This window comes from Numenius arquata, chromosome 24, assembly GCF_964106895.1.
Source record: "Numenius arquata chromosome 24, bNumArq3.hap1.1, whole genome shotgun sequence".
NCBI lineage: Eukaryota > Metazoa > Chordata > Aves > Charadriiformes > Scolopacidae > Numenius > Numenius arquata.
Window position 1 is genome coordinate 345,087 of NC_133599.1, and position 13,487 is coordinate 358,573.

Here is a 13,487-nt window from a genome sequence, read left to right on the forward strand (position 1 = left end):
GAGACGTGTTGTTATCTCACCCACAGCGAGTCTCACTCATAGCAGGTTTGCTAAAAAAACAACCGAGGGGTTCAGTATGTTCCCTGCCTCGTCTCCCATCGACACATGAAGGGTCTCAGGTTCTGGTTGTCTGCCACGTGCACTTGGTAACAGTAAGAAATAGCTCTTGAGGGCCACGACCGACCCATCAGAGGTACTGGGCTTTACTGTACTGAGAGCGTTGTCCCATGTGTTGCTGGCAACTCTTCCAGAGCTCGATGTGGGTTTTTAAGTAGTTCTGTTGAATTCCCTCTGAAAGTGAAGCCAAGCATCAGAGAAGGAAAAGTCCCAGCCACTTTCAGTGTAGCAGGGAGCTGGCAGGAGAAACCACCTTCTCACACTGATCGCCAAGTGCAGAAGCAATGACATTAACCTCTACATAATAGCTGTCTGTTCCTCCGCTGTCCTCCCAGGAGGACCTGGCTGGTTCTGAGGGCAAACAAATGATTGAACTGCTTTGAGTTTGACACCAAGTCAGTCGTCGTCTTTGTCATTTCATGTTGTTATTTCTGAAAGTGGACTATGGGATGTCCTCACCCTGCGGCTGAAAGCACGGGCCCTGTCAAATCTTTCCTAGTGACTGGCATAACCCCATGACTTGCAAAAATCTGTCCTGTGGCTTCCTTCATAGCTCATCTCATATCGTTGCTCTCTTGCCTTTTGTACTGGGGAATGAACAGTCAAATATAAATATTTATTGCATCGTGGTCAGCAGTAGCGAAAGCCATTTGCTTTGTAACTCTGCAGCTTTTTTCTCAGTACCATGTTCCTCACTGGTTGTATCCCTTGGTCACTACTTGTTCTTTCATGGCAGTGTGTTCATAACTTTCTAAAAGAGCTGAGGTCCTGCACGCCTGCGCAGCCCTGCATCCCCGCTGCTGTGCCGTGGCTGGGATGGGTGCGGGAGCTCAGGGCCCCACACCGCGGGGAACGTGCCATGCCTGCAGTGTCCTGGTCCTGGTGGGCAGCTCTCGGGCCGCCAGCTGCCCCAGCAGGGCACAGAGAGTGGCTGTTGTGCTTCAGTGGTGGCACAGCCTGTCTGAGGACACCGAGATACACGTGCCAGCTGCTGGGCACCCCGGCATTGCTGGGAGTGTGCTATGGGCTGTGGCCACGTGGCCTTTTGAGCATTTCGCCCGCAAGCGCAGTGGGAGACAGACACAGAATCAACGACAGGGAAAGTCAACAGTACTAGTTAGTGGGGTGTTTACAGCTCCTAGCCCAGGGAGGTGGTGGAGTCTCCATCTCTGGAGACATTCAAACCCCACCTGGATACGTTCCTGTGGGACCTGCTCTGGGTGACCCTGCATTGGCAGGGAGTTGGACTAGATGATCTCCAGAGGCCCCTTCCAACTCCATATCATTCTGTGATTCTGTGTAATGCACAAGCAGCCATGTCTGTTATGATTAATGGGTGGCAATGAGAGGAAAAACTCTGGCAAAGAGGCAAGCAGGTATCCAGCACTGCCGTTTGCCTGGCCAAGGGTTGCCAGGAGAGGAACAAGGTGCATCACAGGTGTGGATGCCTCTTGGAGGCATCTGCCCATTGGCATCTGTTCTGCCTCTGAGACCCAGCTCGGTGCCAGCTCTGCCTGGCCGGCCGTGGTGTGCCGTGGCGTTCATCCCTGGCGTGGTGTCAGGAAACTTCCCTCTCCTTGCTGCGTGGCCAGAGAGCATGTAAGGCTGAGGAGCTGGGAGGGAAAGGACATGTGGGCAGGAGTGAAACTGGGAGGGGGTAACACTTGGTCTCACTAGAGGAAAAGCACATAAACCACAAAGCTGCAGGAGAAGGTTGTGAAGTTTTTAACCTGTGTATGTTCTGTGTTTTGCTGGGATGGTTCTGCAAGAAATAGCAGATGTTTTTCTAGCTAAGTAAACTAATCTAATGGGAGCCCTGCTCCACACAAAACCAGGTGGAGGGACACAAACAGAAGGGCTGTTGAGGTAAAAGCCTCCACAGAAGGTGTGAGGAGCAGAGCCAACATCATGCCCAAGACACATTATGTAGCAGCCTTGCAGAGCTCCCACAGAAACTTTGAGTGCCGCATTTGGCTCCATCCCCTCACTCTCTTTGTGCCATTCTTTGGGAATGGGCCAATATCGGTACATCTCAGCCAGTCGCAACACACCCAAGGACATTTCTGTTTAATCAAAAATGAGAAGGGTAAATACAGTTTTCATAACATCCAAGGAAAGCTCTGGGTGACTAATAATACATTAGATCAATCGTGTGGGTAAGAAGATAGGAACGCACTTAAGCAGTGATATAAGCTATTCAAATAGCTAGCACTCAACTATTTAATTAATGATTGTACAGCTTGTGAATCAGTGAAACATTTTTGGTTTCAAGTCTGCAAAGGTTATTGATTCAGAGCTTCCATTATTTCCTAAGAGGTACTGGTATGAATTTTGGAAATGTCCCAATGTCTATAATCTGCATGAAAATAATGTACCCACAGGACACGTTTTACTCTCCTGTATTTATGGTTGCAAAGAAAAATCTCTTGACCTAATACAGTGAGGTCAAAGAACAATTTATGTTAGTTTTATACCCTGAACAAGTTCTCTCAGTGCAAGGAGAGGAATAGAAGATGAGATGATGCTCATGGAGCGCTCTCATGATCTCATGTAGGGTTGCTCTCCTCTGATATCCGTGTCCAGGGTTCCTGCCCTCGTCCCTCCTGAACCAGCACTGACCGAAGAGCGTGTGACAGAACAGATCTGGCCCTGCGTGTCACCCGGGTGCCAAGGGCTGTTGTGCTGTGCAGCGGACATGGCATCCAGTGCAGCTGGCACACAGTGAGATGCTTGTTTCTTTGGGAACAGAACAACTACTTCTAATCTAATTTCAGAATATTTATTTTAAATTCTTTTCTATTGTCAGTAAAGTCTATAGCTAAGACTGGTAGATGCCATCTCTGGTTGGAGCTGGAGACTCTGAAGTGACAAGGTACAATCCCATCCCTCAAGCTGAGCCCTGATGCAGTGCCAGTGTCTGCAGCAGGTTCCAGACACTCCTTGAGAAGTGCCTCCTCAGTGCAGAGTTATTTATTCAGGCTCTTTGTTATGTGAGGCATTTAATCTTAAAAGAGGAAGAATACCTCTAAAGATAACAAGAAGTGCCGTGTTTTAAAAAGCATTTTAGGCACACTATTTTTGAGTGGTCATTTCAAGACACTGTAAATGAATGAGGCTCCGTAAAACACTGAGCTCACCGACCTCTGAAAATGGGCCACGTGGGAGTCAGGCAGCAAGAGCCGCGGCTTGGCTCAACTCTCCGGGTGCCGGAGACACCAGAATTAAAACCCCCAAATGTTTGGGAGCCCTCAGCATGGTTCGTTGCTGCTCCACCTCCTAGAGAGCAGCCCGACCAGGGGCACCCGTGATATTCAGGTGCTGGAGCTGAAATGCAGCCAAGAGTCAGAAGCTGCAGGGACTCTAAAAGCTCTTTTGTCTGTGATGAATATGATCCTGATACCTTAATGAGGTACCTTTAATAATATTTTGTGAGACAAGAAATTTAGCTCCTGAGGTAAATCAGGAGGTAGTAAAGGTAGAAGAATAACAACTCAGTAAATGTTTCCACACATTTAATCACTGGTCACTGACAATGAGGTTGTGACTCGGGGTCATTGTGTTGCACTGGAGGGAGAGCTGTTTAGGAGGCCACTGATTCATTAAGGTGAGCAAGAGATCAGAGTGGAAACTCTGAGTGGGTGAGAGTATTAAACTCATATTTACCAGCAAAGAGCACCTTCTGAGACAATTGTGATTTAGATTCTTACAGGTCTAGTCATACCTTGTCCTTCCCAGAAAACATTTGGCTGCCACTGTCTCTTTTGTATACTCTATGCTGAGAAGTTCTTCAATTTATTTGCTAGTCAAGTGAAGTCTTGTCAAGAATCAAGACTTTTATACAAATTCATTAGTATTCTGCACATCTAAGTGGAATAAATATCTAATCTTTACCAGAGAGTGAGAAGGAAATCATTTGGCAAAAATCTCATCCATCAACAAGATCTATTCTCCTAACACTTAGCAAGGCTTTAAGTGCCTAATGCATTTACTTGTCTTTCTAGTTCCATCACTCTACTACTAACAGTTAAAATTTCTTTTCAGCAGATCATTATATCACATTGAAATGAATCAAACACTCTGTTTCCAAAAATAAACGGGTTTTTTGCTCTACAGCTGTGGCATCTGTATGTACAAAATAAGATATGTTTTTTTAAAATCCATTTTTGGAAGGTGTTTGGAAATACTACAGCTGACTTCAGATGGTAACACTTTCTAGTCTAAATAGTACTTTTGGTTTGTTTATTTTTTTTCCTGAATTCCCATGAGCAAGGCAATGGTGGAATGGGCTTCTAGGAGGTGTAATAGATAAGGCTGCATGTACAAGAGGTGCAAAGAGTGATGTGTAAAAGTTGTTTTATGGGGCACTAAAAGAGTAAATTTTGTTGGCCTCTGTAATCCAGAAACTACCAAATGTTTCTGGGTGCTAGTTAATTCACTATTTATATACATACCCATACCTCATACTGTGTTTGTTAGCTCTTTGAAGGCATCTCAAAGGGGTTGGTGGTCCAAATGGTAGTAAGCATGTCACAACCTAAAAAGACAATTGCTATTAAATGGGGCCCTTCACGGTTCTCTTCTGTTTTAAAGCTGTGACCCCCCCCCGGTCTGTAACTACATAGTGATTCATGCTCAACTTCAGAGAAAATCACCGTGTGATACCTCTGCGTTCCCTGATGAAATGTTGGGCACCAGCAAAGTCCATAAACCTCTATTACCGAACGCATGGCAGGGGGTGTGCTAGAACATCACTCGTTGAGTTTGTTGCCGTGCACAACCAGAGTCACGGCAGTGCTGCACGTTGAGGACTCACCTTTCTGTGCTCTCACTCTGTGTGTGTGTTACGTTCCTCCACCTGAGGAAATAGATGTTAGTGTCACGCACTTGGCACTAGAGAATATATGCTGTACATTCAAGCAAAAATTGATACTAATATAATTTCCTTAATGGCCTTCATTTGGTGTTAGATATCACTTCACTTCTCACAAGCAGCGAGCAGGAAAAGAGGAGTGCATTAGCTGTAATGTTGAAATAGGAAACACATTCTCCACTGAGGCAGTGGAAGATTATCCTTAACTGTGATTTGAAGCTGTAACATTTGGACACGCATCTTTTTCCTGTTCCCTATATTCATTTTTAGCCAAATAATAGCTAAATGACTGGGAACACTGTCATATAGTAAAGTGTCATTCACCTGAAAATGAGAGAATAGAGAAAAACCTGTTTCAGAATGAGTGCTGCAGGAATCCTGCACAAAGTGCTGGGGTGGAGGGTGGAGACAGCCCAGCTCGTTCTTGCATGTTTCCAACATAATGTGTTCTCTTTTTTATTAAAGGAAAGCGTGGACCTGGGAGAGATCATGTTTTCCCTTTGTTATTTGCCAACTGCAGGTCGCCTCACCTTAACAGTCATCAAATGCAGGAATCTCAAAGCTATGGATATCACTGGTTACTCAGGTGGGTGCTCAGTGGCTGAGAACTCCATTGCACCCATGCTTCTTCCCCCTCCCTCCAGGAAGCCTCAATGGGCAGTGGGCATATGCCTCTTGATGCCAAGGAAGCACCTGACAAAGCTTTCTCCATGTTTTAAGCATGAACAAAATTTTAAACCCGTTCCCAAGGGCATGAGTCCAGGGAAGGTGATTATATACACGAATACGGTGTTCAGGGAGACTGCCAGCAGTTTCCCATCCCCACTGAAGGGTTTGCAGGGTCAAAGCTCTGATCCATCTCTTGGGTTGGATGCTTCAGATCTGTTGCAGATACTGATGGGAAAAGGGAGTTTTCCACCAGATAACCCCTTCCAGCCAGAATCAATCATCTCACCCCAAGATTAGGAAAAGATCATGGGCCACCTGGGTAAATCCCAGGTGAAAGTGCATTGCTGAGTGTGGTGGCCAGCACTCAAGCATTAGGATCAAAGGCACCTGGAGCCTGTATGCGTTCCCCCTTCCCAAGAGTTGGTTTGTAAATTTAGCATGCATAAGTTCTGGATTTCAACGTAAAAATCAGTTTCTTTTCCAGAGCTCAACATCATAGTATTTGAATTTCATTGATGACTTGTGTAAAAGACAGTAACAAAACAGTAAAAGATCTTTGCAGAAAACATTTCTACTCAGCTGGAGGTTGGTGCCATATGAAATATCTGAGAATTGAGACTTCAGATGAAGCCAGCTCAGCACTTCTGTAATAATACATTGCACATTTACTGTTACTTGAAAATGCATTGGAATCACCTGGGCAGCTGTTACAGCAAACAGGAGCTGTTTGTGACTTGAGGGCATCCTGCCACGATCAGCTGGTGGGAAGCACGTGAGGCAGAGCTGCCCTAATACCTTTTCTTTCTGCTGCCCCACGACGTGGGGAAAATGGGTTTCAAAATCCCCCTATTCACTGTAACTCTGCTACATAACGTCAGCATTTGGACAGTTTTGGTAGCCGTGCAGGAAAGGTTCCCTGTAAATAACCTCCTCTGCTTTTTTGGATTCTCAAAATGCTGCATTGCATTTTGCTCTCTTCGACAAATTTTGAAAAAGTTACAGTTTTGCTTCAGAGAAAGCACTGGGTTTGCTGTCTGTGGCCACGTAATTAATGCAAGCCCAGTGCCCACTATCATTGTCTGATGAATATTGGCTCTTGATTTGAGATGGGGCTGCTTGCAAACCCTTATCACAGATAAACTGATGGAAATGGCTGATTTTTCCTTCCAAGAAGTCTGCAGTGCTGATTCTCCAGTGCCTGAACCCCATGTCAGCACTCACACCAGTATGAGAAAAGGTGGGTTCGGCTGGTGGATTCAGACAGACATCCCTTTTTCTAAAAGTACATTTGAGGAGTTCCCTTGGCTGACGGTAACTTACGGTCCATCCTTTGATAATGCTGTCTCTATATCGTGATGGCAACACAATAAACCTCCAAAAATAGAAGGCCTTTTCCTATCTCTTCCTCTCCAGATCCATATGTCAAAGTGTCTTTGCTCTGTGATGGGCGAAGACTGAAAAAGAAGAAAACCACCATAAAGAAAAACACACTTAATCCCACTTACAATGAAGCAATAATCTTTGACATTCCCCCAGAGAATATGGATCAAGTCAGTCTGCTTATCTCCGTCATGGATTATGACCGGTAGGTGGGAGGCTCTGGAGAGAAAAACATCCCGTTGGGTGCAGGTTTTCCTGCTCAATAGCCATTTTCCTGGCACAGCTCTGTGGCATCAATCTGTCTCTAGTGATTTATTGTTAAATTGTCATTGATATTTACAGTTATGGACAATCACCTGCTAGAATAGTAAGTATAGTCAAAGCTGGTCCTTTGCTTTGTGGCATTTTCTTCAGTGAGTACTGTGTTCCCCTTCGCTATTTGCTTGTCCTGCAAAACATCATTCCATTTTAGAAAGCAAATGGTCTCACACTGAGCAGCAATTGGTGTATGAATTATCCATTACTGAGCTTGTACTTACTCTTGCTGTACACCCCTACATCACACATCCTTCCAGATTCTGGTCTGGACCCATCTACAGTTCAAATCATTTTAAATTTGTTATAATTATTTCTGGTGACGGCGGTGCCACGCTGTGCTGGGGCTGTGGGCACTGACGGTAGAAGGTCTGGCTGTCTTGGCGCAGATTCGGTGGCTGTGGTCACTTGCATGGTGCCTCGTGGCACCCCGATAACATGGGCTCGGACAGGGCAGGGTGGTCTGAGCCCGGGGTAACCGTGTTGCTTGTCTGTTGTTCTCCAGGGTGGGTCACAACGAGATTATCGGGGTTTGCCGTGTGGGGGTCAATGCTGAAGGACTGGGCAGAGACCACTGGAACGAGATGCTGGCGTACCCCCGCAAGCCCATCGCGCACTGGCATCCATTAGTGGAGGTAAAGAAGTCTTTCAAAGAGGTGTGTGGAGTTATTCTTTCCTTTTAATGCGTGTGCTGTGCATGAGTGAGCTGGTTCAAGGCTTTCAGAGAGCTTCTCCTCTCACTTGGGATTTTCTGACAAGAGCTGAGGGAATTTTCTCACCAGAAATGAACTCTAGAAAACAAGCATCTCTGTATTGTCTCGAAATAGCTCCTTGAGCTTGCAAACAGGAACGAAAGGGGCTGTGTTTACAGATGTGACTGTATTGGTTTTTTACTTTTTTTCTTTTTCTTTAAATTAGAGATTGAGAGCAATAAGGAAAGAGAATGCAGTTCTGATTGCAGAACAAATTGTCCAGGGATATCGCCTATTTCAAGTTTCATTTTTTTCATCCTAAAAGATTTTTCTGTTGACTCATCTCCAAGCCTTTCAGGGAGAATAAATAGAACAAATGTAATTACTCTCAGCATCTCCAGAGAAGGAGATTCACTTGATGCAGCCCCAGATGATAAAACAGGGCCAAAATGCCTGGGTACCACATTGACCATCTCTAGCATTTTCTTCTTCCTTGCACTCCATTTTCTCACGTTCCTATAGAGCTCTTTGGGTTTTGCTGATTTAGGTCATAAATTCTGGAGGAGAGAGATGTGGAAAATGGTACAGATGGTATTGACACTTCAGGTATGAAAAGAAAGCCAGCATTTGTGGCCAGTGATAGTATAATAAAGGCAATAAAACCTCCCTCTGTATCTGGGACTAAGGAGGCATTTTCCCTCAAAGCCACAGACTAAGTACATAACAAAAAGCATCTTATTTTCCCCTTGAAGTTCAGATACTGAGCTCTACTGTAAGGCAGATACTAACTTGGTGATCCTGCACAATAGTCTGAATTAGTAGGCATCCATCCCTATGTTTCTTTGAATTCTGCTCTTTCCTCTAACAAGAATGCAGTTTGTGCTCACTGCTTTATCCCAGCTCACATTCATCGGGCTGGTTTCTGAAATTCAGCCATGGCCATGGCAGAGGCAGGTCTGCTCCTCCTGCGGCTTCTGTCCTCTCCAGGCATGAGTGAGCAGCAGCCGTGGGAGGTGGCTGCCCACCCACAGCTCCACGGTGCTCCCATCACCACTGCCTCCCTCGGTGGGCATCTCTCCATTGCAGGTGAAACGTGGCCATAGGGCCCTGCCTGGAGCCAGGGTTTATCAGGGAATACCCTCCCTTCCTGGACCCAGGTCGATTACACCCCGTGGGAAAACCTGGGAATTCATATTTTAGTTTAAGATACAGCAGAGATTCAGATAACGGAAATCTGAAAGTTCACACTCACTTGTATGAGGTGCTTTGTGATCTCACATCACACCCCTGTAACTCAGGAATAACCACCCAGGCCAGCTGTGCAGAGCCGGTGTAAATCAAAACAGAATGAAACCAATGGGCAATTTGTGTATAAGGGTAATTGTGCCTTTGGGTGGTGAGCAGAACCAGGCTTTCATTAGTCTTCCCAGGCTGAAGCCCTGGCACCGTGCGCAGGAGCTGTGGCTGTTTGGGCATATTCCCTCCCGCAGCACACGGGGTCTGGGGCCAAACCGCCGCGTTTCTGCACAAACACTCAGAGGTCCCTTGTTCAAGGCTCAATGTCTGCATCACCCGCAGCATGAGACCGGCTGCCACGTCTGACCCGGGGCAGGAGTTTCTTCTCCAGTTTGTAATTTATATGACTTTACCATGCTATTTTTCAGATGCAGGTGGGAGGTTGAAAGAAAGACTCCTGTAAAGTTTTTGATAATCAATAGGAAAAAGACATAATTATTGTGACGAAACTCAGAGAAACAAAGGCAGGCATGCAAGATGACTCACCTTCTAAAATATACTTTGAAAACCACTGCTGAGCCCCCAAGACTTTGGAAAAAAAACGCTGAGTGAATCATTTCACCCCCCAGTGCACGGGTCAGGAGCTCTGCTTAAAAGAAAAGAACAAAAAGCCTCTGATCATCTGTTCTGGTATTTCTGCCACAAGCTGGTGCACAGAGCCAGCAAGGAAATGGTCGCTGTATTTATTTGCCCTTTTAAGTTTTAGTACTGCTCTCTACAAATCCCTAGTGCAGCTTGGAAAAAAAACCCCAAACAAACAGAAAAGACACAGGCTCCTGGAGAGAAATTAATGGGAAATGGTATTTGTTGGTTACAAGTAATCGCATCATCTTTTCCATATGTATTTGTGCATTTTTTAGAAGTAATGTGGGCTTTGTATCCTGTGTCATCAGCTCCAGTGCACGTGGAGGTCACCAGGCTGGGGATGCACTGCGGGGGGGCTGAGGGCGGTGGGAAGCTCCCTCAGTGCAGGCACCGTGGGCTGAAGTCTCCCAGAATGTGACCCTCCATCCCTTTTTCACCCTTGCGTCTTCCTGGGGGTGAGCTCAGGCTGTGCTGGCATCCTGAGCGGTCATCTTCTTCATCTTTATCTTCTTCATTTTCAAGAGTGTTTGCTGCCAGGCACCAGCAAAGGGAGTGTTTGCTTTCTAGTTGATCCTTGTGATCATCTCTGTTTGCTCTAGTGATTAGTAATGGCCTCTGCTGTACGTCAGTTTCCTTCCTGATTGAGTGCTTGATCTTAAACTGAGAGTGAGAAAGCGAGGATTGAATTGTCTTTCTGAATGTAAGAATTGAGTGATGGGTGGCTGGAGCTGTTGGCCCGGCAGCACTGAGTTGCTCAGGGCCCGTGGCTATCTGTCTCCCCATGGTCATCTGTCCCCTCCCCACACAGCCCAGAGCTGCAGACGGGTGAGGAAAAGGGTGGGCAATCTGGAATTCCTTTACTCACCTACACCCGCACTGCCCTGCCCCCTCCACCTTGAAAAAACCTTGCCCAACACGCGGACCCTGGGCAGCATCAACCCTGGTCCAGCAGCCCCCTGCTGCGCTAACGTGCCCGAGCCCTTGCCCCGGGGTTGGTGTGACTCGGGCCCTGCCTCCAGGGGCCAGCGTGGCTCCTTCTCCTCCTCCATTGCCAGAGCCTTTAGGGAAAATGGCTTCTCTTACATTTCATGTCTTTGGTTGCTCCATATTTGTCAACAGTGAGTAACAAACTGTAATGATGGCACTTCTTTAATGACCATCATCACTAAAAAGAGAACATGTGCAAATGAATCATTAATTATAGGCTTCTAAGTACTATCCTCTTCACACAGCCGTTCAGAAGGAGAGCTTGTGAGCAGAAGAGAAGAATCCCACTCGCTGTTGCATTTTGAAGTTATTCTGACAAAGAACTCTTGGCTTCAGCACTAACCTTTCCCCAGTTTTCAGCCCCTGCCTCACCCTCCCAGCTGCGCTTCAGTCTTCCCACCCATGGCCCTTTCCTCAACACGGGTTAAGTGATGCATCTATAAAAAGAAATATACAATTACAGCACATCTTTCCGGACTTTGACAGGGACTTCTGAAAATTGGAAATTTCTCTGTTATCTATAAAAGACCAACTCGGTCTGATGTTGTAGAGTGGCATCATCAGGGCAGTGCGAAATGGGTCTTTGATGTTGCCAAGTCCCTCTGACATTCAGCATGGGAGCATTTATTTGTTTAAAACATTTCTCCAGATAAAACCGGATAACTTTGCTGAGAGCTAAGTCATGTCCATAATGAAGAACAACCATTTATCTTTAAAGATGTGTAAAACCAGCCTCCTCCAGACTTTTGGGCATGTTTGACTTTCATTGAACTGTTCCCGGTTTCTGACTGTTAATTACGCAATGGATGGTTCAACTCTTCTAATTAAAGGAAGGAGAAGCATCTCCAGGTTCCTCACGGCACACTGGTCACTTGAACCTACTCTCAGAAGAGTTTTCATCACATTTTTTGAGTGTTAAACATTGTTGCTATAACTGCAGGCAGAACAGTGCAAGGAGCATGCTGAGGACTGCCAAAAGTCTATCTCTGTTGTAATTCCTCCTTATCTGGTGTTTGATTGGTAATTCTCATGGGGAGGTTGTATTATCAATTCCTTCGGGATTTTAGCAAATACATTTGACATGAGAAATATAGAAGAAACTGTTTTCTTACCTTAAGGTAGCCTGTTTGGAAGGACAATCTTTCCAGCTTCTTCATTCATTAATTTCTGCTCATCCCTGCTGAACTAGTCTGTGCAATGCAAACCAGCGCAGGGAGTTACTTTGCACTGACTGGTCTCTGTGGGGAAGGAAATTGGCTGAATTCTTGACTCTGTCTCTGCCCCTGCTTTGTAACCATCAAAACACACACTTGTGATGGGAATGATAAAGCCCAGCCCCTGCCAGCTGGCGTCAAACCCACGGGAATATGCTCTGTGTGCTGCTCGGACAGAGCCGACCCGCAACGGGCCAGTGGTGGCCACCAGCCGCCCCTTGGGCTGCAGACCCACCAACTGTCACCCGCCGTCACCAGGGTCCCTGTGGGGCTGCAGGCCCCCAGCCATTTGACTTGCCAAATGAGTTTTCACCCACCAAAGTGAAATTCATACATGGCAGAGCAGTAACGACAGCCAGAGATAGCCAGCAAAGAGCTTCTGCTGGCGTAGGAGGGGAGGGAATGGGTCCGGGGGGAGGACGAAACAGAGGAAGTACCATGCCTCCTGTTGTCTCTGGGAGATGTCTATCATTTGTCATTGGAATTTAATAAAACAAGATGGTGAGTTGGGCAAGTACTCAAAAGCTTGAGAAGTAATGGTTTTGAATTACGATAATAGCCCCCAAGGAAGATGACTAATAATTTATGATCCCATAAGTATGGCAAAAAAATATTTGCTCCATCCACTGACTCTCTGATCCGATTTTCACTTTGAGAAATGTCTCTGGCACTGTGGACATCACTGCTGTGGAGTAAAATTATCAGACTGGAAAGACTCAACTAATTTTGCAATTAGGCAGTATTTCTAAAGGGAAAAGGTAACAGCACCAAACCAGGAAAGGACAGAAAGCTAAACCAAGAGCAGACTTCGTCTTCATGGCACATACAGATCCTGTTTATTTTTCCTGTTTTGTGAGCAGTCCTCACGATTGTGAATTGATTTACAAAGCAATAAAGTAAATTGTTCAGTAATTCTTCCTGAGTGGTTAAATGCAGGTGTTCGATAAGCTGGAACACACTGCGGAGCAGATGAGAACGCAGCAGAACAGGAGACGGGCGGCGTGGTCAAGGGGTGTGAGGAATTTTGAATCATCTCTCCCGTTTGCTTAGACTTGCTTTCTTTTTCTCCCACCAGTGGCAAGGCCGGGCAGCGAGCTTTGACAGCCAGGGTTCCTGTCCCTCACCTAAACCACCTCCCACACCGTGATGCGGAGAGCAGCGAGTAAAATGGGACTTAACCAAGTTATTTTTGCACTTGGCCCACAGTCTCAGTAGTTTGTTGCTGAGTGGCAGTGGCAGCAGCGAGACTTTCCAGTCTAGTTGTTCCCACGTAAGTAAAGGCAGAAACCCGTTTTGTGGTCAAATATGTCTTTGTCTAATATGTCTCCCAAGGTGATGTTTTTTTTGTGGCTTTTACTGTAC

At 46.1% G+C, this 13,487-nt stretch overlaps 1 protein-coding gene across 1 annotated transcript in view; it reads left to right on the plus strand.

The window, feature by feature from the left end:
- SYT6 (synaptotagmin 6) overlaps positions 1-13,272 on the plus strand; it is a 35,202-nt gene extending 21,930 nt beyond the window's left edge. Inside the window, exons 4-7 of the mRNA XM_074163262.1 lie at positions 5,453-5,573; positions 7,070-7,241; positions 7,857-8,007; positions 13,201-13,272. Of these exons, the coding sequence (XP_074019363.1) occupies positions 5,453-5,573; positions 7,070-7,241; positions 7,857-8,007; positions 13,201-13,272 (516 nt within the window). The remainder of the gene's footprint in view (positions 1-5,452; positions 5,574-7,069; positions 7,242-7,856; positions 8,008-13,200) is intronic.
- The last annotated feature ends 215 nt before the right edge of the window (positions 13,273-13,487 follow it).